The following is a 27,933-nucleotide window of genomic DNA, read 5'->3' as shown; positions in this document are numbered from 1 at the left end:
TTAACAGCAATTTATTAATCATTTGAACTTAACCATATGTTTCTCTCTCATAGGTGTCGTCAATGAATACTGACATATAATGATGAAATGTATCAGTTATGCTGCACACAAATAACAAACAACCTGAAGACTGTGTAAGAGAGAAGCTATACATCACTCATTCTAGTCAAAGTAACAGTATGAATTTCATTGTGACTTAAGAGACTGAAATGCCTACAAGTACATTATGCAAGACTGAATAACAATAATGGAAATCCCTGAATGGAACAATGTGAAACATTAAGGGAAAGGGAACCACTCACCTTTAGCAGACTGAAGTGTGAAGCATAGAAACACCTAACAGAAAATACTATTCACACAAGCTTTTGAACTTTTACTCTTTTTCTAGTGAAAATACACACATTCATAAACACAACAATGCAGGCACGTAAACGCACACGGCGAGACATGCTATGACCACAGGAGTGTGCATTTGGGTGTCTGTGTTGCTGTGTGTATGTTTACTAGGAAAACAGCTAGTGTGAATAGTGATTCCTGTTAGGTGTTTATAAACTCCACACATCAGTTCGTTAAATGTGAGTGGTCGGCTTTCCCTTATTTTATGTTTCATGAGACTGAAATGCCAAAAATATATTATAAGAGGAGTATCACTGTTAAACTTCACCTACCATTTATTTAATGTGAAAAACATTTGGGACTATAATTGCCCCCAAGTTGTGGATTCCTAGACTATCATGAGTATTGCTGTTGATAAAACAAAAATGAGTGATACATATATGATCATAAGATTGGTGGTGAAAGAGTATAAGCACAAGGTTTGTCAGCTATTTTGGGCCTAGAATTCTGAATCAAGTCAAACAACAAACTATGCATAGTCGTACTCAAACTATCTTCAAGCTCTATTTTCTGTACTCTCTCTTATTTTTGCAACAATTTACACTTTCCTGTCTAGAGCAATGATTTGCACATCACATGAAAGATTTGGCAAATTCTTTCATAGTGACAAAGTATTAGCATGATTACTCTTGTTTCTTTAGGGATGCAATTTAAGTTTGCATTTTAACTAGTTTTTCACTCTGTAAGGTGAGCCATTTCTTTGACTATCCTACTACTTATGGTAGGACAAAGCAATGGCAGCAGTAAGACTCACTGTGTATGGTCCATCTTTTTACTTTGTGTACACTGTCAAAATGGGGAATCAAAATTTAGGTCCAGTTGAGACTGTGGGGTACTTAGGTAGTTACATTTTATTACTATCATTAATAAAAACTGACAACATGGAAGTAGGCAGAAGTAGCACACCTGTAACATTAGACTACAGTGCTAATGGTACGCTAAATGACTCTTGCCCTTCCAAACAAATATCTAGGTGTAATGCTTATATCAACCATGGAATGGAGTGAGCAACTCACAACAGTGAGTTGTACGGAAGGTGAAATGGCTGGCTATGTTTTACTGGGAAAGTATTGGGATAGTGCAACGAACCTATAAAGAGTTCACACAGTGTACTAGAATATTGTTCAATTACTCATTGAGTGCATGTGATATACATCATGTTAAGAGGTATGTGGTTATACTTGTCAAGAGCGTTACAGAGCTTAGATGGGAATCGTTGGCGGTAAAGGTACAACCGTTTGACAAGACACTATTCAGAAAATTAAGAGTACCAGCATTTTCAAGATTACAAAATGAATCTACTACCTCCAAATTCATCTCATGTAAGGACAAAACAGGAAGATTACGGATCCTAAACAGAGGTATACATACAACAATTTCCATAGCAAACTGATAACTGTTAATACTGTTGAAATATGAGATAACTAACTGATACAAAATTTCAGGCATTCTCAGAGAAACTACTAATGACGAAAGTTTGGAGTTTGCAGCTGAGTTAATGTTGTTATTTTATTTGTTCTTTGAACAAGCTGCCTGGTGTCATCTTAAGATGTGGCAAGCACAGCTATGAATACAGTAATGTCATAAATTTGTCCAGATACTGATTTGCACTAAAGAACTGAAGTGCAGTAATTGGCATGAGCTATTGTAATGTTAATAGTGAAACTTTAAGGCCACATTTTTGTTGTTGTTTTTGCACAGATAGCAAACATATAAGTAATTTTAAATTAACTTTGAAGAAACAGAAAACAGGCTAAATTAATCCCTTAACTTAAAACTCTGTGTTATCTCATTTTTATTATTTTGACAGAAATTTAAAATCCTGAGTATACTTGGACAATTTAAGACATTTGAAAAAATAAAACCTCACTTATATCCATTTCAGCATGGATAGTTAAGTGTTTGGCTGCTAGAGAGCATCTTGTACTATGTTTTTAGACTGGCTGTTGTGTTTTGATTGAGGTGGCTGCCACTTGATATCATCTTTACTGTGTGCAGTTTTGGATGGCTATAGTGGTCCTGAGTTTAAACATTGAATTTAGTGGCTCAGAAAGTGAAGGAAAATGTTTTGTTACTTCACTAGAGACTGAAAGTGGTGAAGTTTTGTCATTTGAGAGACAAGTGTACGCCAGTGGTACGATGTAAATACATTTACTGTGCTCAAGCCAGCACCTTGAAGATTTATGATCACAGGAAACTGTTGTCAAATACAAGATTAGACTTCATAGCAACACAGAAACTAAAAAATGACTTCAAGTTTAAGGATATTTCAGTCAAAGTCCAGTGCACAAGTTTACTCGACATTTTATTATCGGTAATCTACAAAATTTTGTAACTCATAATTTTGAGCTTTAAAAACTGTCTCTATATGTCTGTATATAATGTCATTCATTGTAGGATGTTTTTCATTAATTAAAAAAATATTTTTTGGAATATAATTTGGAAAAAAAAAATTTGTAAAGTTACGGGGTTAAGACACTCATTTCTTCAGATAAGTTTTTCTTTTTTAATTATAGAAAATGCTCAAAAATTCTACTTGTAACAACAAAGTTGAGAATAAATAAATATTGGTGCAAACTCCTGGTGTGTTGCCAGTGAGTCTTATGGTCTATATTCCTGAGGGCTATGGTCTAAAATTCCAGTGACCAGCTCTGCATGGGCTTCATCTGGGGTATCATAATGTGGGCTTTCACAAAACCCTACACAAAAAAAGTCCTATAGATTAAACTGACAAATCTTAGAGGCTACTAATGAAACAGCAGACTCATTCCATCTGCGCTGGAACACTTCAGTTGATGATGATGCAGGTTGCCAATGGCAAGGTTATCATAACCTTTGCAGACTATGAATGCATGTGTTTTACAAAGTATTTCATCAGAAGCAAACTTCTTGTGACATTGGTTTACAGACATATTGAAGACTAATCAAAAATGAAAATTCACTCAAGAAAGTTAGGAAATTCAAACAATGAGAAATCCAGGATGGAATGTAACAATACAATGAAAAGGGAAGTTGCTATTCACCATATAGTAGAGATGCTAGTCGCAGATAGGCACAACAAAAAGATTGTCACAAATAAAGCTTTCGGCTATTAAGGCCTTTGTCAACAATAGACAACACACAGATACACACACGCACAAATGCAATTCACGCACACGACTGCTGTCTCAGGCAACTGAAACCACACTGCGAGCAGCAGCACCAGTGCATGATGGAAGTGGCGGATAATTATCTGCCACTCCCAAGTGGAGCATATCTTCCCAACCTTGTACAAAAACAAATCTCCCATGCCTTATCTTTCCAGTCTCCCACCAGCTCCCAAACTACCACCGTCCGGGTACAGAGGAGCATTCCCTATGCAACTCAGTACCACCTAGGACTGGAACAACTGAATTACATTCTCCGCCAGGGGTTCTACTATCTCACTTCATGCCCTGAAATGAGATATGTATTGCTCACTATCCTTCCCACCCCTCCATCAGTGGTATTCCACAATCCACTGAACCATATACTCATCCATCCCTACGCTGTTTCCAACCCCTTACCTCATGGCTTATACCCCTGTAATAGACCTAGATGCAACACCTGTCCCATACATCCTCAAACCACCACCTACTCCAGTCCGGTCACGAACATCACCCTATCCCATCAAAGGCAGGGCTACCTGTGAAACCTGTCACTTGATATAAAAGCTAAGCTGCAACCACTGTGCTACATTCTATGTGGACATGGCAACCAACAAGCTGTCTGTCTGCATGACTGGCCACCGTCAACCTGTGGCCAAGAAACAAGTGGACCACCCTGTTGCTGAACACACTGCCAAACATGACATCCTGCATTTCAATGACTGCTTCACAGCGTGTGCCATATGGATCCTTCCCAGCAACACCAGCTTTTCTGAACTGCACAGGTGGGAACTTTCCCTGCAATACATCCTACATTCCCATAACCCTCCTGATCTCAACCTTTGTTAATCGCTGTCCTCACTCAACCAGCCCCTTCCCTGTTCCCATTCCAGCACTACTCAGCCGTCATTCCACCATCACACCCAGTCTTTTTACCTCTCTCCTTTTACACTCCCCCCCCCCCCCCCCCCCCAACCTCTCCCCTGCCCTCTGTCTAACCTACAGCACTTTACTGTCCACCACCCCCACCATACTATCCCTCCCCTTCCCAGCCTCCTCCTTACCCCCACCCAGTCACCACTCCCATCATGCACTGGCATTGCTGCTCGCAGTGAGGTTTCAGTTGCCTCAGACCGCAGTCATGTGCGTGAGTTGCATTTGTGTGTGTGTGTGTGTGTGTGTGTGTGTGTGTGTGTGTGTGGTCTATTGTTGACGAAGGCCTTAATGGCCGAAAGCTTCATTTGTGACATTTGTTGTGCCTATCTGCGACTCAGCATCCCTGCTATATGGTGAGTAGCAACTTTCCTTTTCATAATATTGTTACAAAGCTATGAAAATGTGTGACAGGATTGCTGACTGTACTTACACTTAGGAGGTGAAAAATTTGGAATTACCAATAAACCATATGCAAGAACAACACACTACCTAATATTCTAAACTGTTACTTTGTTTCTCTGGGAGAAAGAAAGGTTAAAATACAAGGGTAGGGCTATGTGTAGATCATAAGTACGTAACATTTTCTGCCTCTTGAAGTGAGGTATTGGCCAGCAGATATGGAAGAATGCCTATGAAGTACAACACAGACAACAGTCACTTGTCCATATATTAAAATTGGTAGTAAAAATCACGCATGAGTACATACACATTCATGTTCTTTTCTCTTGCTTTAATAAAGTTATATTATAACCATGGCATAAAATACCAAGTAAAATGAGAATTGGCTGAAAAAAGTGGTAAAGCTTTTTCACTGGTACTGAGGCTATGTAAAATAACAACAGGGAGGATCTGTCTGCTCCATAGTATTTGCCACTAACACACTTTGTGACGTGTAGAGCCTTTAGAGTGCTTGTCTTGAAAAAATTCAAGTGTGGCCAGAGCAAGCGAGTTTCTCATCAAAGATGAGTTGCAGGAACTTTACTGTTTCCTTGAAACTAAGAACGATCTGCCTGAGTCAAGTTTGAGTTGATCAAAAACCTGATGTACATGACTAAATTTGACATACTAACATTTATCTGAAGGATATCTGAAGCTTGTGGTTTTAATACATAATTATAGTATTGTAATGGAGCTGGGAGATGTGTTATTTTCTGCCAGATTTGTTGATACCAAATCTAATGAGGGAGGTTGTAAATGTTTTCTTATATTTTTGTTAGAATATTTTTTTAAAATTGTAATTTGCTTTATTTTACGCTAATTTGCTTATATGTTCGAGAGTAACAGCATATTGATTAATATTAGTAAATGTGATGAATAATATCAAAGAGACTGGTTACAAGTGGAAGCTTGTGTGTTCTGTGAAATGTCTTTGACGCTTGAGTCATCTTTGACCCTAGTCAGTCGGCAGTGAACACTCAGTGTGTGACGGTGGAACAATGTACAGGTCCCCATTATTATAATTTCCAAGTGACCAGCAAAAATGAGTTATTCTACTACTTTTTTTATATAAACATCAAGAAGGAAGCACATTCGGAAAAATGGTATTTGAAGCACCAAAAATGAGGCAAACACATTGAACCAGGACATTTCCGCAGCCGACGAAACAGCATTATGGAAACATACTTCCACTAGACGACTGAAGCCAACACAAAAAAAGTCAAATATCATCTTATAAACATCCACGGAAAAGCGAGAACTGTCACGAAATATGCTAAATTCAAGTATATAAAAATAGTGAGCATATTTCAGTATTCTTAATGTTAGTAATTAACTAAGTACACACAGTTTTTGGTCTTGTTTCACTGTAACTGTTGAGTAAGCACTTTGAGACCACAAAATGAACTAAAGACCGAAAAATTGCCCTAAAAAAAAAGAGATCTTGGACAGAGCTCATAACGGTGGAAATTTTGTTAATGACTACTGGAATATGGGTAACACTTAAGACTCTCCTCTGATGGATAGGATCCTCCTTGTGTGTGTGACGTGTTGCTAATTTTGATCCTAAAATACCATTGTGGAAGGAAAGAATTGACTATAATGGGAAGATAAGCCTAAAAGCCCCATTAATACAGTATCCTGATGATATTTTGATAGCATGTGGTGTCATTCCTATAAAATTGTGTGTACACAAAAGAGCATCTTATATAGGTGCTCAAGGAAGAAGATTGTGAGCACAGAGTACCTAAGGAAACGACACTGAAGGTGACTAAGAAGGTTTCTGTTTTCTGGAGTCAGTACCAAGTGTCTGTTGATAATTCTTTTCCAACGTCTTCACTAAACAACTGGGAAGTGTTACATTGGGATAGCTATTTGAGCTGGTATGGTCCTTATCGGGTTTCAGGAGGGAATCATGACTGCTTCCTTTCAACAATCAGTATACTGTTCCTCAGACAAGAGTCTGTTAAAAAGCACGAGGAGGTAGTTCTTGGACTCAGTACTCAAATGTCACAACCTGTCATGGTGCACTTTGTCTGGCCCTGCTGTACTGCGCCCAAAGATGTAGATTATGCTGTAACTTCTCCCATCGAAACTCCTCTGTACTCTCCAGTGTTACTGGAGCTAAGGTCCAACTGTATCCTCTCAGGTAATTCCCATTTATGTTGTAATGCAGGATCTCGATTGGCATTGAAACTCCATCTATTACACTGAATAATTTCTGAATATTCATAGTAGCATGGTGTGTGTGGGCGCACGTGTGCTTACGTGTGCGCATGCGCATGCACATGGGTATGGTTTCTGAGAGGGAGAAAAACACACTGACATAATTAGGTATAAATCACTGTATGCAGGGGGGTGGGGGGGAAGAATTTAAGAAATCATGAGTGGAACTAGACGAAAAAATGACCCTATGAACATGAGTCCAGAAATGGATGGTGTACATGCAACGACAACAAATCAACCTGGAACATAGTACAGAACTGTGTCACATCCATATCACAACAAATGTTCAAAGTGTTCTCCATATAAAGCAATGCACACATTCATAGCTCACATGTTTACTTTAGCTTAGACCATGTTGGTGAGCTACTTGCCTGGAGCTTGTACTAGGGTTTCTCTCAATATCCTGTAGAACCCAGTCTAAATATAGTGTACACACAGTCCCCATCTCCCAGCAAGTTCATCTGTCTGAAAGAACCCATGATCACACAAACACCCAAAAAGAGCCTGAAATGTTGTGTGATGTGGTTGGCGTCTGTGATGGTACTTGTTTTGGTATAGTCATGCCACCTCAAGACCCGTTTCCACTGCTTGGCCATATGGCCACCATCTCGGCTTGTTCCCAACAGTTATACTGTACCATTCTGCTGCTTACAGTGCACTGCATCAATCACACAGCCTGCTACACACTAGGAACACATGGTGTGTGGTCAGAGGAACTTCTACAAGGGTAATCCCAAAAGTAAGGTCTCCTATTTTTTTTATAAGCACAGAACTCTGTTTGTGTGGCATTTGGTCACACTGTTATGAAGAGTGCTTCACGTGCTGTGTGTAAACATGTGCACGCCGCACTGAGGTGCTCGATCTTGGCTTGGCAGCCATTGAGAATGGAGCTCCCATTGTATGTTACCGCCAAGTGCGAATTGCGCGCAGTTATTTGGTTTTTGAACGCAAAGGGCACTGTGCCAATTGAAATCCATCGCCAATTGACGGAAGTGTATGGTGAGTAGGGCATGGATGTCAAAAATGTTTTTACGTGGTGCAGAGAGTTTGCAGCTGGTCAGAATGAAATTCACGACAAACAAAGGCTCGGGAGACAGACAATTTCTGAGGAGATGGTGTTGAAGGTTGAGCAAAGCATGCCTAAAGATTGGCATATTACCATGGATGATCTCTGCACGTTGGTTCCTGAGGATTCCCGAAGCACCGCTCACAGAATTTTAATGGAAACATTGAACTACCGGAAGGTGTGCACAAGATGGGTGCCACGCATGCTGACTGAGGACTACACGCAGCAACGAGTTGATGCTTCCTGTGCATTTCTTCACTGCCTTGCAGCTGAAAAGGACAACTTTCTGGACTCAATTGTCACGGGTGACAAAACCTGGGAATACCACTTTACACCTGAGACCAAGCAACAATCACCCCAGTGGCGGCATCCATCTTCACCAAAGCAGCAGAAATTCAAACGAACACAGTCTGCCAGTAAAGTCATGACAACAGTTTTTTGGGATTGGAAAGGGCTATTGTAGGTCAACTTTATGCCCACTGGGACCACAATTAATGCTGACAGGTACTATGAGACTAAAAAAACTCAAAACGAGCAATTCAGAACCAGAGAAGAAGAATGTTGAGCAAAAGCATACACATTCTCCATGACAAAGCTTGCCCACACATCGCTCGGCAAACCGTTGCTCTCCTGCAACAGTTTCAGTGGAACATAATCACCCAGCCACCCTATAGTCCTGACTTGGTGCCCAGTGACTATCACCTGTTCCCCAAGTTAAACAAACATTTGGCTGGAAAGAGATTCAGCTCCGACGCCGAGGTGAAAAAAAGAGATTCATAAGTTTCTGAACAGAATGGCAGCGAGCCGGTATGACATGGGCATACAAAAACTGCAACAGTGTCTACAAAAATGCATCAACAGAAATGATGATTATGTCAAAAAATAGCTAATGTACAAGCTGTAAACTGATGTAAACCATTGTAGAAATAAATAGGTCTATGTACTTACAAAAAAAATAGGAGACCTTACTTTTGGGATTACCCTCGTATTCATCAGGGCCCCCTATGATGGTACAATGCATTTCCGGACAAATGTTCATAGGATCTTTTCTCCTCCATTTCCAGCCAGGAAATCATCCCTGCAGTTAGTCGGTTTTATTAATGTTCACCCTGTATGGTACTGCAGTATATACATTATCTTCCGCATTCATCCTCCTTACTGACTTCTGTATCTTTACTGATAGGTTAATAGATTGCAACAATCCTTGCTATGACTGCTTTTCTTCTCTCTTTGATAACATGCAGAGCTTTTACTTGAGCAGTGTAGGAAGGCTGCACAACTGTTAGTTTATGAACTGTGGTGGAACTTTTGAAATGCTGCCTGTCGGTCACTTATGTCTAAATGGCACTCCTTGATCCACCATGGAACTGCCATGCAACAGATATAGACACTTCAGCAGTGCTGTGAATGATAGCAGTGATATATTCTACCATGTCCTTGGATTCTGGATTGGTGTTGGAATACAGTCAGCTTGCTGCAAAGCATCCAGTGGCTTTATTTAAAATGCATTCAGATGACTTGATGGCGCATGGATCCAAAAGGGAAACTGGTCGGTAGAGTACCTTGATCCACCATGGAACTGCCATGCAACAGACAACTTCGATATAGACACTTCAGCAGTGCTGTGAATGATAGCAGTGATATATTCTACCATGTCCTTGGATTCTGGATTGGTGTTGGAATACAGTCAGCTTGCTGCAAAGCATCCAGTGGCTTTATTTAAAATGCATTCAGATGACTTGATGGCGCATGGATCCAAATGGGAAACTGGTCGGTAGAGTAGAAGTTCTACACCACTTCCTGAATGATATTATTTGCTAGTGTCGGAGTACAGAGTGATAGGTCAATGGATATGGATGATCTGTTTGCAGGGCTGAAGTGTGTGCTTTTCTGTATTGGGCAGGCAGATGCCATCCAACAAGAGGAAAATCTCCACTAGTTGACCATGGGGGCAAGTGTATGTAGAACCCACTGCAGGTAATTGGCATTTACACTGTATCCACAAGACTTCTCATCATCTTTATCATCCTTCCTCTGAATGATGTAACCTTTGAACACAGGGTTGCCTGAAGGTTCAAAATGTATCTCTTGTAAGCCGAGGAACAAGAGCATATCCCATGTAAAAAAAGCTTTCCTTCTTCCATACATGTTTTTAAATTTTTCATTCACATCCTATTGCAGTAAAGGATTCATTAATCGCATGGTGTTTTCTGTGTTCCTGTCTCTTGCTTTTGGTGACAATTGTTGGGAATTGATTGGAGAAATAGAACAACTTCTCACTTGTTCTGTTTTAGGGTAATCTTCATCAGTTAATACTACGTCTTCCTATCTGATGGTTTTGTGTCAGTTTTCTGGATTTTTTCTGATTTTGGGTGTGGATGTCATCTTTTGTTGTTGTGAGGTAGCTTGTCTGGCAACAGCTGAATAGCTTTGTGATTGAGGGTTGTCTCCTTAGTTTATTCATGACAACTACTGGAACTATTTTAAAAGTATCTGCAGGCTTATTAATGTAGACGTTATTGTGCATGTACATTTACAAGTGTATGTGTTTGTGCCAATCTCTCTTACTTCTGTTTCCATAGTAGTGCAGACTTTACTACAAATGTCCTCAGAGAGGCAGCAATGTATACATAATTCTGTTGGTACCTTTAATTTCTTCAACGTTCTTCTCCTCTACAAACAACAGGGAATTCATGTGGCAAACAGGACAATTTCCTGAGCAGTTTATGCAGAAGTCTAGTGTTCACTACAGTGACCATGCTTTGTAAGAATCTTTTCCAATTTTGCCACATATAACTTTGCCAATATACCTTACTGTAGAATGATCACATTTTTTACATTTATAGCATCACAACAAATTGGTTACATAAGGTCTTGCCTTCAGCTGAATAACTCCAGCCTGACACAATCAGGAAGGACAAGCAAACCGAATGATAAGATCAAAGTGGTTGTCTTCTTCAGCTAACCATTCACTCACTTCATCACATTTCTAACTTCTGTTATGCTTTCCATTTCCAAATCTTTTGCAGTTTAGTGATGTCCATGTCCATGACTTCTGCAAGAGAGTGGTCACTTGATGAGAGACAGCAGTTTCAACCAATAGTGTTCCACTGTCATTTCAAATTAATATGATACATTTTACAGTTCTAACAATACTTCCCAAAGATTTACTCATGTGCAAAAGGGATACATTTATCTGGTAAATTTGATCGTTGGCACTGACCTGCCCATGACTTTGGAACCTATAATTTGTTGAGCTCATACTCAGCCATTACTGGTTGAACTACTGAGGGAAGGACATATAGCAGACAGAGGTAGCAAAAGGGAAATAGTGCTGGTCTGTTTGCTAATCATGTAGTTGTGGTCTTCAGTCCAAGGACTGGTTTAATGCAGCTCTTCATGCTACTCTATCCTGTGCAAGTTTCTTCAACTCTGAGTAACTACTGCAACTAAATCCTTCTGAATCTGCTTAGTTTATTCATCTCTTGGTCTCCCTCTACAATTTTTAGCCCCCCCCCCCTCCCCCCCCCCACACACACACTTCCCTCCAGTACTAAACTGGGATCCCTTGATGTCTTTTGGTGTCCTACTAACCGACCCCTTTTTCTAATCAAGTTGTGCCACAAATTTTGTTTCTCACCAATTCTATTCAGTACCTCCTCATTAGTTACATGATCTACCCATCTAATCTGCAGCATTCTTCTGAAGTACAATATTTTGAAAACTCCTATTCTCTTCTTGTCCAAACTGTTTATTGTCCATGTTTCACTTGCTTACATGGCTACACTCTATCCAAATACTTTCAAAAACGAGTTCCTGACACTTTACTCGAAGTTAACAAATTTCTCTTCTTCAGAAATGCTTTCTTTGCCATCGCCAGTTTACATTTTATATCCTCTCTACTTCAAACATCATCAGTTATTTTGCCACCCAAATAGCAAAACTCATTTACTAATCTAATCCCCTCAGCATCACAATCCTCATTTTGCTTTTGTTGATGTTCATCTAATATCCTCCTTTCAAGACAATATCCAATCCATTCAACTGCTCTTCCAAGTCCTTTGCTGTCTGTGACAGAATTACAGTGTCATCGTCAAACTTGAAAATTTTTGTTTCTTCTCCGTGAATTTTAATTGCTACTCTAAATTTTTCTTTTGTTTCCTTTACTGCTAGCTGAGTATACAGATTAAGTAACATCGGGGATAGGCTACAGCCCTCTCTCACTCCCTTCTCAACCACTGCTTCTCTTTCATGTTTCTCAACTCTTTATATCTGCCATCTGGTTTCTGTAAAAATTGTTAACAGCCTTTCACTCCCTGTATTTTACCACTGGCACGTTTAGAATTTGAAAAAAGAGCATGCCAGGCAACACTGTCAAAAGCTTTCTCCAAGTCTACAACCACTGTAAAAGTATGTTTGTCTTTCCTAAAGCTATCTTCTATGAGAAGATGTAGGGTCAGTATTGCCCCATGTGTTCCTACATTTCTCTGGAGCCCAAACTGGTCTTCCTCGAGGTCTGCTTCTACCAGTTTTTTCATTCTTCTGTACAGAATTCATGTTAGTATTTTGTAGCAGTGACTTATTAAACTGTTAACTCAGTAATTTTCACACCTGTTAGTACCTGCTTTGTTTGGAACTGGAATTATTACATTCTTCTTGAAATCTGAGCATATTTTGCCTATCTTGTACATCTTTCTCACCAGAGGGATGAGTTTTGTCATGGTTGGCTCCCGCAAGGCTATCAGTAGTTATATTGGAATGTTCTCTACTCCCAGGGACTTGTTTCTACTTAGGTCTTTCATTGCTATCAAATTCTTTACAAAATATCATATCTCCCACCTCATCTACACCTACATCCTCTTCCATTTCCATAATATTGCCCTCAAGTACATCTCCCTTGTACAGAACCTCTATATACTCCTTCCACGTTTCTGTTTTCCCTTCTTTGCTTATGACTGGTTTTCTATTTGAGCTCCTTAGGTGGTTCTCTTTTCTCCAAGGCTCTCTTTAATTTTTCTGTATGCAGCATCTTTCTTTCCCCTAGTGATATATACTTCTAAATCCTTGCATTTGTCCTTTAGCTATTTCTGCCTAGCCATTTTGCACTTCCTGTCAACCTAATTTTATTGACATTTGTATTCCGTTTTGCCTGCTTCACTTACTACAGTTTTATATTTTCTCATTTCATCAATTAAATTTAGTATCTCTTGCGTTAGCTAAGGTTTTCTACTAGCCCTCGCCTCTTTGCCTACTTGATCCTCTGCTGCCTTCACTATTTCATCTCTCAAAGCTACTCATTCTTCTTCTTCTTCATTCCTTTCACCTGTTCTTGTGAATCGTCCCCTAATGCTCTCTCTGAAACTAAAAATTACGGACGTAGTTTCCCCTTGCTTTCAGTCATTTGCAGAACCAGCACAGCAAGGCCATTTTCATCATTGTTACAAGGTCAGATCAGTCAGTCTTCTGGACTGTTGCCCCTGCAACTACTCAAAAGGCTGCTACCCCTCTTCAGGAACTACATGGTTGTATGGCCTCTCAACAGATACCTCCTCCATTATGGTTGCATCTACGGTACGGCAATCTGTATCGCACCAATGGAAGGTCCATGGTTACCAATCATATGCTAGCAGAACCATTATTTTAAGTCCCCCTGGGGGTGGGGGGGAAACACTTTTGTCTAATGTTTCCTGACTACTAAATTCCACTGTAGCACAGCACTATATATCTGAGTGCAACATTCCTTTGTACAGTATATGTTGAAAGGAATGTCTTCCAGTAGTGTAAGCAATCCCACTCGGAAAAAAGTGTATAACGCTGTCTATTTAATTGGGAGGCACAAACCTTCTGTGCATCATAGTGATGCAAAAATGTTTTATTTGCCTACATCGAACAACGTGACATGCGGTGCTGAATTTGCATGGTATTTCTCTGCTGTTCATTAAAGACACATTATGAAAGTACTTGAGTTCCTTTTAATCCAATTCCGGTGTTTTTACAGTTATTATTCACTCAACATTGCCCTTTTTGGGTGTAAAAATTACCATCTGCTCAATTGCTGTAAAGATGATTGTTGGTAGCCTTCTGCTTGGGAAATGTCCAGTATACAAACTTTTCACAACCACAAAACCTCATCCAGTAGGTTTGCAAGCAATGTGTATGCTTGCTAGTGTACTAATTGTTTTCCTGTTCACACTGACTAGTATGACACAGCAAAGGCTCATAAAAATAGCAAATAATAACAATGCTATCATAACAGTGGCTTGATCAGACAAAACTGCACTACTTGCAGTACTGGCATTTCCTCCATGTGAAGAGTGACTGTTTTATGTAAATCCATACTATTGGCTCAAATGTTGTCAAAAGGAGCAAAAAACTCAGAAAACCACCGAAACTTAGTAAAATCAATATTATGGCAAATCCATGATGGCATAGAAACAGCTGTATTAGGACAAACTCACTGCACAGAAGAGTCCCTGACAAAACTTAGTAAAATTTATGTACTTTCAAATTCAAGATTTGCAATTATATTACTGTTATGATTACTGAAGTTCAACAAATGTGTGTCAAAAGCTACAAGTTTTCAGTTGTTTGTGTAAAGTGTGGCCTGGGCTTACCACTCATCCAACTGAATGAAGTGAACCCCAAAAACTACACTAAAATTGTTTATTAGAACCATTCTCATATCCCCTCTGTTGTGCTTCCATTGCTACCATGCCAATGGATTGCAGAATTTTTGATTCTGTTTACACATGCAGAGTGAAGTATAGTCACCCTGTAGAGATCTAGAGGCATCACATTCTTAAACTTGACAAAAAGTCACGCTGGTTTTTCTTTATTTATCTACCTTCTGTTCACTGACTCACTGAGTCCATATATGCAGTTTTGACAAGAACACGTGCCACATAACATATTCTCTTAGCCAGCAAAGATCTAGGACAGGTGGTCTTTTTTCTTTAAAAAAAAAAAACTGGACTTAACAAAGCTGTTATCGTCCCCTCGGCTTTCTATACACAGTTGTCATTTCTTTTTTTTTTTTTTTTTTTTTTTTTTTAAGGTCTTGGAAGCATGCAGGGAAATTTTCAACTGTGATGCTTGTGAGCTCATTTGTCACAGCCCGTTGGATGTCTGCAATACCTTGCTGATGGTTTCCTTTCAGTTGTCTTTTCAAGATGGGATAGGAGGCGATGGATGGAGATGTTTGTATGGGAACATGACAGCAAGGTCTCCAGCACCCACGCAAAAACAGATTGAAACGATTGTTGGTAAAATACACAGAACAGGAAGATAAAACTGTATGGAAAACAAAGGTAACAAAAATTGGCAACCTATACGCATAACCACAAAGAAGCATGGAACGAAGTATTGCATCAATATTAAAACAAAATTGGTATAAGGAGCTAAAACAATAGAGGAATGGGTGTGGCTGGCTGACTGCAAGAAGAAAAAGAGGAGGAGCCAGTCACCTTGCAACACATTAAAACCTCCAGCCTAAAAGTCTAGGCCAGAGTCCAGACACATCACAAAACTTAAAACCTTAGTCACATTCGTCTCATCATCAGCTAAATTAGAGGGTAGATCCCCACCAATATTTGCTTCTGCCCTTGCAGCACAGGACAAAATGCACACTGTTAAAATATGGATGATATAGATGTACATGTTACAAGCATCGCAAAACGAGGGATCCTCTCGCTGGAGTAAAAAGCTATGTTTGAGAGGGCAGTGCCCAATTCTAAGATGTGTGAGGGTCACTTCATCCAACCTGAGCAACTGACAGGAGGAACGCCATGGCTGGGTTGCTGACTTCACCAACTGCAGCTTACTGGTCATCACTGCCAGCCATTCATCACCCCACAACTGCATACACTTCCTGTGTAGTGCAGAAACAACATCCTGCAAGGAAATAGGACACTGTGCCACATCCTGTCCTCTGCAGGTCTCCTTGGCAGCCAGATCAGCCTGTTAATTTCTCCGTATCCCTACATGACCAGGCAACCAGCAGAATGACACCTGCTTACCCCCCATTGAATCAAGTACAGTTGGTCATATATTAGCCGGACCAGCTCCTCAGTGGGGTACAGGTTGTGTAATGATTGTAAGGCACTAAGGGAATCGAAGTAAATGAGAAACTGTTTGCCCCAAATATGACGCATCTGCTCCAGTACCTTCAGGATCATGTGGAGCTCTGCTGCGAAAATGGTATAATTGTCAGCAAGGTGAATCCTGGTGACATGGTCAGGGAACACAACAGAGCAGCCAAAGGAATTCCATTGTTTGCAGCCACCAGTGTAAACTACTGTGAAACCATTATGCACATCTAAAATGTTAAAATAAAAGTGAGACTGGAATGTAAAATCTGGCTTACTATTTTTCTTAAAATTAGTCAAGTCTACAACAAGTGTGGGTCTCTGGAGGAGCCAAGGTGAAAATCTGCTCCAACCTCAATGTAAAACATTATGACTGGCCACATCCATCTCAAAAAGATAATCCTATGAGTGAATCCCATAGGGGCTTATTGCTTGTTGCTGATTACAATAAAGCTGTGCCAATGGAAGCTGAGCAACGGTATGGTATGCACATGTATATGGTGTGGACAGAGTTTTATATACATGGTGCACCATAAGAAGCCATTGTCTGTTCTGAAGTGGTGGTTCACCAGCCTCTGCACAGAGATGTGGTATGGTGCTTGTCCTGAATGCCCCAGTGGCCAATCGAGTCCCTTCATGATGCACCACGTCCAACATATTTAAATAACAAGGCCTCACAGACCTACACACCATGCATCCATAATTGAGCTGAGATCGCATAAATGCCCCGTAAAACCAGAGCAGACAAGTCATGTCTGCTCCCCATGTATTGTGGTTAAGACTTTTTAAAATACTGAGAGTCGTAAGTGACCGTTTCTTCAGGCTTTTAAGATGTGGCAACTATGTAAATTTACAGTCAAATATTAGGCCCAGAAACCTCAGCAGGTGTGTGTAAAATTAAGAATAGTGTTCCTCATCCCTCAACTCAGGAAAGTTTGAAATGTAACGAGAACAGTGAAAAACAAAAACAAGACTTCTCTGTTGAAAACTTAAATCACTCTCCTGCACCCATTCACGTTGAAGAGTTAAGTTGCAACTGATGTGTTGTCATTGCAAGGCTTGAAGAAGAGCAAAACACAGAAGTCATCCACAAACAAAAGACACTGGACAGGACGTTTTACTACTGACATAATGCTATCAGCAGCTATGGCAAAGACAGTCACACTTAAAACACTACCTTGAGGGAGACTGTTCTCCTGTACAAAGCGATCAGACAGGACGTCACTGACTCTGTATCAAAAGTACAGTGGTGAAAGTAAGGACCAATAAAGATGGGAAGACAACCAAGAAAACCCCATTTGTGTAGCTGCTCAAGGATAAGATGCCGACGCAGGAAAGCTTGTTGAATAGCCACTTCCAGGACGGCCAGATTATCATAGGTGAAGCTATACTTTCTGAACCCATACTGAAAACGACTAAGGAGTTGCGTGGATTCTAAGATCCAGACAAGGCGTCAGTTGACCATCCACTCCAAGGTATTTCCCATGCAGCAAGTGAGGGCAACACTGCAAAAAATACTCGGGCACAAATGGTCTTTTCCAGGTATTAAAAAAGGAATCAAAATGGCCTAACACCATGAATTGGGAGAGTGACCTGATGCCCAAATTGCATTAAAAAATGCAAGGAGGCTATCTTTGTTTCAGCCTGTGAGGTGTTGCAGCATACTGTAATGGATTCTGTCGTGACCAGGGGATGTGTCATGAGCTGCAGACAATGCAGAATCCATCTCCCACATGGAAAATGGGCAGTTGTGATCTTCATCAGAGGTGGACCGGAGGTCCAAACTGCTCCTCTCAGCAACTGCTCTATGGTGCTGGAAACGTGGATCCTGACTGGTGGTTGCAGTAACTGTGGCAAAGCAGGCCTCCATCGTCTGGGCAATGTCTTGTGGACTGGTTTGGAGAGTGCCGTTCCACACTACAGCAACCATGGGACACCTCCCTACTCTCCCAGAAATACTCCTGATGGTCTCCCATACCACAGAGCTCTTTGTGGAAAGATTAATGGTGTTCAGCAACCACTACCATTACCTCTTCTTGCTCTCTCGAATAATCCGTCGACATTTCACTATCACCACCTGAAAGGTTGCAAGATTCTCTGCAGTCAGTCGACACTTGAACCTACACTGAGCAGCACACCTACCTCTGATTGTAGAGGGGCATTCGTCACTCCTTCAAGAGACAGGCTGCCACTTTAATTGTCCTGTGGACTGTGGAACGGATGCTTCAGTGGCGTTGTGGATCATGTTGGTAATATGAGCCACCAGCCCTCAACACTGACATGATGTTTAAACTATGCCAGCTGACTGTAAAGTGTCCAGTTTGCTCTACAGAGCACCCATTGTGGCGGTTTCCTTTCGGGTTCCACCCTATCTGGCAAGTGGCTCCAAATCAGGAAGTAGCAATGTTCAAGAAGAGTGTGGAGGAGATGACCTCTGGAGAATTGTCGAGGGATGTCAGGAATACCGTAGCCATGTTTATCTTGTGCTGGTGAAAAGATGAGCCTGGGGTACCTAGGAAATTGGTGACAGACACTGTGTGCTGGGTAACTGAACTGGTACTTATCTGCAGATTGATTGATCCTCACACATAAGAAGCAGCAGAGAAAAATCTGGGGACAGTTTTGGCATTATTTTGCAAGGATTTGGTTCCATCTACATTGCAGTAGGCACCAAAACTCCACAGAGCCTTATGAAATAGCATGTTTTACCATTAACAGCATGGAAACAAAACAAATCTAAGTTACTTTGGAATTGATAAACCTATAATGTTTGCGATCACACTTGGGAATTAAAATCAAGAGACACTAAACCACCTGTTTAGTACCAGAAACGCATGAAAATTCTGCGATGAAAAAAATTCCTATACTCCACATTCCACGGCAGACAAATACTCCTTACTGATAGCCTCCCCTCATTCACACAATTGCTTCTTTATGGTTATAGTGATACAAAAGCAATAACAAACAGTTGGCTTTTATTAAAAATTTACAATTCAATTTTATTACACTGCAGAATAAACTTTCCAGTTCAGCTACCCCCCCCCCCCCCCTTTCCTTCCTTCAGTTCCTTACTACAATTTAGCTCAAAAGCAAACTGGTGGATATTTATTGTATTGAGAACACCAGTTCTCAGGATTTATTGACAACACTAATTCTCAGCATTTACATTTTCTTCCACGGCAAAGAGAAGAAGGCTGTGAGTTATGAGGGAGGGAGGGTGAGAGGGTGTGTGTGTGCGTGTGTATGTGTGTGTGAGAGAGAGAGAGAGAGAGAGAGAGAGGGGGGGGGGGAAGGGGGGGGGGAGTTCAAATTATACCCCAAAAATTGCTTACTTATTTGAAAAGAGACTCATAATCAGAATTACAAACTTCCAGCATGCTGGACTAGCTATGGGTCAGCAACTTCTATTAAACAGTACAATGAAAAAGTTGCAAATTTTACTTTATGATGACTAGTTTCGGGCCGAGACCCATTTTCAAATCATTGTAACATAGTCAACAATAGTCTTTCCGAAGATGTGAAAACCATGTCAAAAATGTGCAACGAGCAGTTGCAACGCATAGATAACCCACTGCACCCTCATTGGCTATCTGTATGTACTGTAACCATTCGTTGCACGTTTCTGACAAGGTTTTAACTTCTTTGGAAATACTATTTTTGAGTATGTTACGGCGCTCTGAAAATGGTTCTCAGCCTGAAACTAGTCATCAAATAAATAAATAAAGTAAAATTTGCAACTTGGGCTGTCTTTCTGTTGTATGGAAATGGGTTTGTCTCAGACTGCAACAGTTTGCAGCAGCAACTGCACAAAATTACCATACAAATATTTATGTATCAGTTTAATGAAACGTTGAACATATTCATCATTGTTAACATGTTTTATACAGAAACAACTGATACAAAAGAATTACATACTTTTGTTATCTTTACAACTGAATGTTTATGAATAATTGTACTTTATTATCCTACCCAAAATTTTTTACTTCAAATGGGATTAGAAACAGTGATGTTTAAACGTCATTAGTCAAAGACAAGGAACTCACCAATGAAAGCAGCATTCTTACAAAACGTGTAACACAAGAATGATTTCCAATTTTATTTGGATCTGGCTCTTCTTCTGTATCACCATCGCTCTTTAAATACAAAGGAGCATGATTTGGCCTATCAAAAGAAACAATTTTTGAAATGTTACCGATCTGTGCTTTGCATAAAGACTTAAATCGCATAAAGTGTAATTATTATACAGAAATATAACAAATTAACTGTACAAGTCACTATCAATGATTAAAGTTGTACAATATTTTTGTCAAAAGAGATGAAAAATATTATTAAATAAATAAACAAACATATTTTAGAAAGCAGTTAAACAGTACCTGTTAAAAGCAATACATTTTGTACAGTGAAGGACTACTCAGAGTACAGGTTTGATAAAAAATGTATGAGAATAACAGAAAAATAATGGAAATTACTGGATGGAACAATACATAGAACAGAGGAAAGGCAACCACTCGCCTATAGAGGATCAATGTGTAGAGCCACAGTAGCACATTACAGAAAACAGCATTCACATTAGCTTTTGAGCACTAGCTCTTTTTCTCACAACAGTACACACATTCACACACAGACACCAAAACAAACACTCCTGTTGCCACTGCAAGATCATTAAAACTCAATTACTGAAAGCGGTTGTCTGAGCTGGTTGAGGTGGGGAGGGGGAAGTGGGAAAGAGAGAGGTTTTCTTGACAGATATATTCACGGCCCCACAACAAGAGAAAGAAGTTCAGAGAGTGCAACAGAAGGAGATGTAGGAAAATGTAGAGGGGAGGACAGTGGTGGTGGCGGCAGTGGTGATGGTGGTGGCGGTTGTAAGTTCCTATGGGATCAAACTGCTGAGGTCATTGGTCCCTAGGCCTACACACTACTTAATCTAACTTAAACTAACTTACACTAAGGACAACACACACACCCATGCCCAAGGGAGGACTCAAACCTCTAACGGGGAGAGCCGACTGAAGAAGGAGAGAGAGGTGAAGATGAAGAGGGAGAGAGGGAGGAGATACAAGGGAGAGGGGTTGAAAAAATAAGTTATGCTGAGGGTGGAAGGGGGAGGGAGGGGGTGAGAGTGGTCGCAAGGGGGGGAGAGGGAGAATACCTGGATTTGAGGGGGGAGATGAAGAATGGTGAGAGAAGGCAGTGCATGATCTGAATGCAGAAGGAGTGGTATGGATAGAATAGAGAAGAGAAAACCTAAGGTAAGGCAATGTAAACAGGTTAGTGGAGATTTAGGCCAGATGGATTGCGAAAGAGCAGGAGATGTTGGAGATACAATTCCCATCTGCGCAGTTCAGAGAAACTTGGTCTGGAAGAGAGTATCCAAATGGTTCATGTAGTGAAGCTGCTGTTGAAGCCATTTGTGTGGAGATGTGCAGCAAGTGGGGCAAACTGGAGGGTCAAGTTCGTGATTTACCACAGTTTGAGAGTGGCCGTTCATGTGACTAGATGGTTGGTTACTTGCCATGACCACACAGAATGCTGTAAAGTAACTGCAGCATAGCTGATATATAACAGGGCTGCTTTCACAAGTGATCCTGCTTTTTATTTTGCAGGAAATGGCTGTGATTGGACTGGGGTAGGAGGTGATGGGTGGTTGTATACAACAGTTCTTGCATCTGGACCAATCCCAAGGCAGTGACCCATGGGGGTGCAGGACTGGGAGTAGGGTTGGAAGAGGGATAGACAGGGATATTCTGTACATTGGGTGGGCAGTTGAACATTACTTTGGGGCATGTGGGTAGGATTCTAGGTAGGATATCTCTTGCTTCAGAGCATGACGTGAGGAAGTCGAAGCCCTTGTGGAAGACGTGGTTGAGCTTTTCAAGACCAGGCTGACAATGGGTCATCAAAGGATGCTGACTGGTGGCTGGTTAACAGGTTTACTTGTGTGAGAGGAGCAGATGGCATGGGAGACTTGTTTTGGATGAGCTGGATAGGACATTGTCAGTCAGTAAATGCTCTGGTAAGGTTATAGGTTTATTTCGAGAATTTCTGCTTTCCACTGCAGTGTCCACAGATAGCGAGGTTCCCAACGTCGTCCTGACACCAACCCAAAACCTCTTTCCTAATATTACCAGTGAACCACCTTTCTGACTCACAATTATTTCACTTTCGAAAGCCAGATCTACAAGCAAATCTGTGGTATTATCATTGGTACTGGCACAGCACCATCCTATGGCTACTTATAAAAATAAGTTGCTTTAGGATGTTGCCGTCTAGAGGAGTATTTCTTGTCCTATTAATTAACTGTCTGATCCAAACTCACTGATAGAAATTTCATGGTCTGGATTCACAGCAAGGACAGCTTTTACTCCTCCCCTCCAAAACGTCAACACCTATTCAAAAATCCACTTCACCTTGTCCTTCTCAACTCATAAAACCACTTTCCTAGATGTCGATCTCCATCTATCAGATGGCTCTATAAATGCATCTGTTCGTATCAAGTGCGCTAACCACCAACAGTACATCCACTCTGACAGTTGTGGCCCATTCCATGTCAAAAAGTCTATTCCTTATAGCTTTGTTCTCCATGAACACTGCATATGCAGTGGAAAGCAGGAATATTCAAAATATACTGTATCAGAACCTTTACTGACAGACAATATCCTATCCAGCTTATCCACAAACAAATATCCCTTTCCATCTGTTCCTCTGACATTATCCACTGACCAGTGCTTCTCTAATCATCCAGTGCCAACATGGCCTGGAAAAGCTAAATCACACCCTCCACCAGGTCTTTCACTACCTCAAGTTGTCACATTTTTACAAAGAGCATATTTGGTAGTGGTACAAATGAGGAAAAACAATAAATACCTCAGCCTACTCTCTCTCTCTCTCTCTCTCACTCTCACACACACACACACACACACACACACACACACACACACACACACACAGAGAGAGAGAGAGAGAGAGAGAGAGAGAGAGAGAGAGAGAGGGAGAAGAAGAAGAAGAAGAAGAAGAAGAAGAAGAATGAATACATTTGTTTTCGTTATTACCTTAACCTTTGTATAACGTGTATACATAGTCGCTGAAACATCTGCCTTACAATCTGATTTGGGCATTTGATAAGTATCTGTACAGGCCACCAATCATTTTCTGCCATATGACCAAGAAACCATTCACAAGCAGCTTGTGATGCATTGAACTGCTTTGTTAAAAGTTCCACCCACTGCACCATCGTTGGCTATAAACAAAAAGGGCACATGTATTTCTTGAAAGTTTCCTGGTGGATTGAGTAGTCTATCATTTTTCAGGCATGGATCTGGGATATTATTAAATATCGTCAGCTGACAACCTTTAGCAATTCTCAAGATGAGTCGCTTGTAAGATTATCTCTGTTATCCCTAATGTATGTGCTTTTTTTCCACAATGTAAAGTGCCTTAAAAATCTTGCAAGTGACTCACCTCGAGAATGGTTGAAAGGCTGTTGTCCAAAATACTGGAACAAGATTTAATAATATCCCACATGCAGTCCCAAAAAATGATGAAAAAATGAGCACAATTAACATACATAAATATATAAGGACAAAGAAATAGCGGAGGTATCAATATACAGTTGCATTTGTGTATGTGTATATTTATCTGATTCATATAATCTTCCCACTATGACTTTACACAAATTATTCTCTAGTCATCAAACACACACAAATGAACATATGGGCTAATTATGTGTGTAAATTAAATATTTCTACACAAGGATTAAAGTTTGTTTCCAACACATTCAGTATAGAGATTTAAAATCAGCAGTATCTCACCTACTTCCATGCAAAGACATAGGAGGGTCATTTAATAATTAAAGAGACAAATTGGTCTGGGGAAAAAACTGTTAGTAGGGCAAGTTTGGTACTTTTATGGCTGTAAGTTGGCATCACTGGGATTGTTTATAACATCTAAAATACATTTCAAGATGTCGAGTCAGCTTGAAACATCCACATTACTTGAACAACGTTCTGTTATTCATTTTTTACTTGCTGAAGGCAAGAAACCAGTGAATATATACTGCAGAATATCTTAAGTTTATGGTGAAGGTTGTATGAATCATGCAAATTTTTACAAGTGTGTAGAGCAGTCAAAAAATGGTCGTGACTCAGTAACTGACGAAACCATTCTGGCCGACCAGTTGCAGTTTCAACTGACTTGAAAGTCGAATTAATGACATTATTCACGTCAACCAACGTGTGACTGTGGAAATGATAGTTGATAAGGTTCAAGTAAGTACTGGTACAGTTCATAACATTATCTGTAACAAGATGAAGTACCGCAAAACATGTGCAAGATGGGTCCAAAGGAGTTGACGTGGCTACAAAAGGAAACGAGGTTGAGAGTGAGCACAGAGCTAAAGGAACATTATGAAAGAGAAGGTGAGCACTTCTGCAACAAAATTTTAACTTGTGATGAAACTTGGGTTCACTATTATGGGCCAGAATCAAAAAGACAAAGCATGGAGTGGAAGCACACCAGCTCACCTGTCAAGAAAAAATTCAAAACCCAAGTATCAGCGGGAAAAGTGATGTTGATGGTGTTTTGGGAAGCTGAAGGTCCAGTTTTTTGTGATTATTTCTAAGAGCAGCGCACAATGAGCAGCCAATACTACTCGGATTTGCTTTTGAACAAGGTGAAGGCAGCCATAAGAGAGAGAGATGTTGTGGATCTCAGAGGAGAGGTGTGATTCACCAGCAAGACAACGCATGTCTTCATATTGCTCAACTAACCCATGAAACCATACACAAAATGGGCTGGAAAGTACTGGCTCATCCCCTTACAGTCCTGATTTAGCACCTAGTGATTTCTATTTGTTTGGTACACTGAAGGAGGCATTACGTGGGAAGAGCTTCCAGGACAACGAGGATGTGAAAAAGTTTGTGGGAAATTGGTTCAAGCATCAAGATAAACAGTTCTTTGCAGCCGGAATAAAAAGGCCTGTAGCCTGTTGGAACAAGTGCATAAATGTTCAAGGAGATTGTGTTGAAAAGGAGAAAAAGTAATGTTTTGTAAAAATGAACCCCTTTTTTCTCCAGATCAATTTTTATCTTTAACCCTTTAACTGCTCTGGACATGTTAATGCATGCGCCTTTCTACCGGTTCCTGTGTACTCTGAACATGTTTACGCGCGACACCAGTCCTTCTAACTGGTACTCTAAATGTGTGTATGTGTAGAAACGTTCAGAGTACCAGGTAGAAGGATTGGCAGCACGCGTAAACATGTACAGAGCACACAGGGACAGGTACAAAAGCGTGCGCGTTAACACGTCCAGAGCAGTTAAAGGGTTAATTACTGAATGACCCTCATAGTATTAAAACCAATTTCATTCAGCAAATAAAAAATTACCTTAAAACAACAGGTTATTCAAATCCTAAATGACAATCACAACTCTGTATCTGTGTCACAAAATCTGCAAAGATTGAGCATATAGTTCCCTCAAAATACATATATACATTCAGAAAGACCTTTAGCTCATCTTTAGTTGGCCAAAATGGGATCCTACTATTCTCTAGAGTAAATCTCACTTTACTCAGCCAAAGATCCTCACAAAATCTATAAAGATCATATACAATGGACAGTTTTGTTATCTGCATTAATCTAACACCGAAGATCATGATGGCTGTTCCTTGGTTGAGTATAAAACAGCACTGTTCTACAGGTAAAGATTTTTCAGCCCTAGGGGTATCAAGCGACTAGACAAAATTTTAGTGAGGATTTTACCATCAACTGAGAGCAGTGTAAGTCCATGATAGTTGCAACAATCGGATGTCACTATTTTTAGAAATGGTTATAATTAATATTCTTCTGTGGTCAATAGACATGGTTTCAGTTGTCCATATTTTAGTTGCAAATAATGGATAACTGTGGGATTCTCCTGTACCTACAGCACCTTAATTATCTTAACTTTCCTAAATATTGTCTGTGGAATCTGACATGGAAACTAATTACCAATATACTGATGGTAGCTGTTCTGAATGTTTTTTTTCCTCCCCCCCCCCCTCCCCGAATAACCCATTTGGAGGGTACGATGAATCAACTTTGGCTGCTCTTCATTGTATTAGATTTCTTCAGTTTCCAAATTTCCTTCATCCTTTTAGAGTGTTGTTCCCTTTCTTCTTGAGTCCACTTTCGTCTAGTTATTTTCTTTCTCTCCTGAAATTCTGCCTTTTGAACTGCCTTTCTGAAATGTGTTCTGTTTTCTATTGTGTCTATTGTAACTCCAGCATTTTCAATGTCCTTTTCAGTCTCTATGAACCATGCTGGCTTGGATTTGTAGCTATTGAGTAATGTGAATATCCGCTTGGTTAGTCTGTTGTTATCCATTCTGAATATATGTCCAAAAAACTGTAGTCTCCTCTTCCTCATTACATCAGTTAGTTTCTCCGTTTTCAGATATAGCTCTCTGTTTGGTCTTAACCTGTATTCAGCATTATTGTTTCTTTTAGCTCCCAGTATTTTCCTTAAAATTCTTCTTTCGACCTTCTCTAGTTTCTCAAGATCTCCATTTCTTGTTAGTTTAAGTGTTTCTGCCGCATAGAGAGCTTCAGGTCTGGCCACTCTTTGGTAGTGTCTTAATTTCGTGTTCCAGGACAAGGATTTTTTATTATAAACGTTTTTGGTCACATGAAACACTCTTTCCATTTTGTGCACTCTAGTTTCTATAGCTATCTTTTCTTTGGCATTGTATGTAATCCACTCTCCTAGGTATTTAAAGGAATCTGTTTTGTGTATTGTGTTGTTGTCAACTGCAATATTTTGAGGAGCATCACAGATGTTTGTCATAAACTTTGTTTTTTCATAGGCTATTTGTAGTCCTACTTTGGCTGCTTGTTTTTGTAGTTCTCTTATTTGTTCTTGGGCATTGTCTACTGAATCTGTAATCAATGCCATGTCATCTGCGAAGGCTAAACAGTCAACAGTGATCTTGTTTGGATTTCTCCCTAGTTGAATCCCTTTAGTATTGATGGCCTTCCTCCATTCTCGAACTACCTTCTCCAAGACACAATTGAAAAGCAGAGGTGACAGACCATCTCCCTGTCGAACACCTGACTTTATTTCAAACGATTTTGAGAGCTCTCCCCTAAATTTTACTTTCGATTTTGTATTTGTCAAAGTACCTTTAATTATTGCAGTTGTTTTAGCATCGAGTCCCAATTCTTTTAAGATATCAAGCAGTGTATTTCTGTCAATTGAATCATAAGCTTTTTTAAAATCCACAAAAGTAATTACATATTTTAAGTTCCTGATTTTCCTCATTTCTATTATGTTCTTTAAATTTAGTATTTGTTCTGCACATGACCTTCCCTTCCTAAATCCAGCCTGATACTCTCCTAGCTGTTTGTCAAGTATCTCTTCTGCTCTTTTTAAAAGCGCCTTAGACAAGATCTTATAGGTCACTGGTAAGAGGGAGATTCCCCTATAATTGCCAGGATCTGTTTTCTTCCCTTTTTTATGTAGTGGATGTATTAATGCAGATGTCTAGTCTGGTGGTAATCTGTGTGTTGTCCAGATTTCTTTTAGTATTTCTGATAGACACTGTATCATGTTGTCACTAGAGTACTTCCATAGTTCAGCAACTATATTATCCTCTCCAGGGGCTTTATTATTTTTAAGCTCTTTTATGAT

The 27,933-nt window shown here is 40.1% G+C and overlaps 1 protein-coding gene across 1 annotated transcript in view; it reads right to left on the bottom strand.

The window, feature by feature from the left end:
- LOC126263189 (ubiquitin carboxyl-terminal hydrolase 34) overlaps positions 1–27,933 on the bottom strand; it is a 524,696-nt gene that overhangs the window by 128,645 nt on the left and 368,118 nt on the right. Inside the window, exons 36-37 of the mRNA XM_049960250.1 lie at positions 23,321–23,508; positions 20,312–20,429 (exon numbers count right to left, since the gene is read on the bottom strand). Of these exons, the coding sequence (XP_049816207.1) occupies positions 20,312–20,429; positions 23,321–23,508 (306 nt within the window). The remainder of the gene's footprint in view (positions 1–20,311; positions 20,430–23,320; positions 23,509–27,933) is intronic.

The sequence above is a fragment of the Schistocerca nitens genome, chromosome 1, assembly GCF_023898315.1.
Source record: "Schistocerca nitens isolate TAMUIC-IGC-003100 chromosome 1, iqSchNite1.1, whole genome shotgun sequence".
In the NCBI taxonomy this organism is placed as follows: Eukaryota; Metazoa; Arthropoda; class Insecta; order Orthoptera; family Acrididae; genus Schistocerca; species Schistocerca nitens.
Note: the sequence above shows the minus strand (reverse complement) of the source record. Positions and strands in the feature narration are given on the sequence as shown.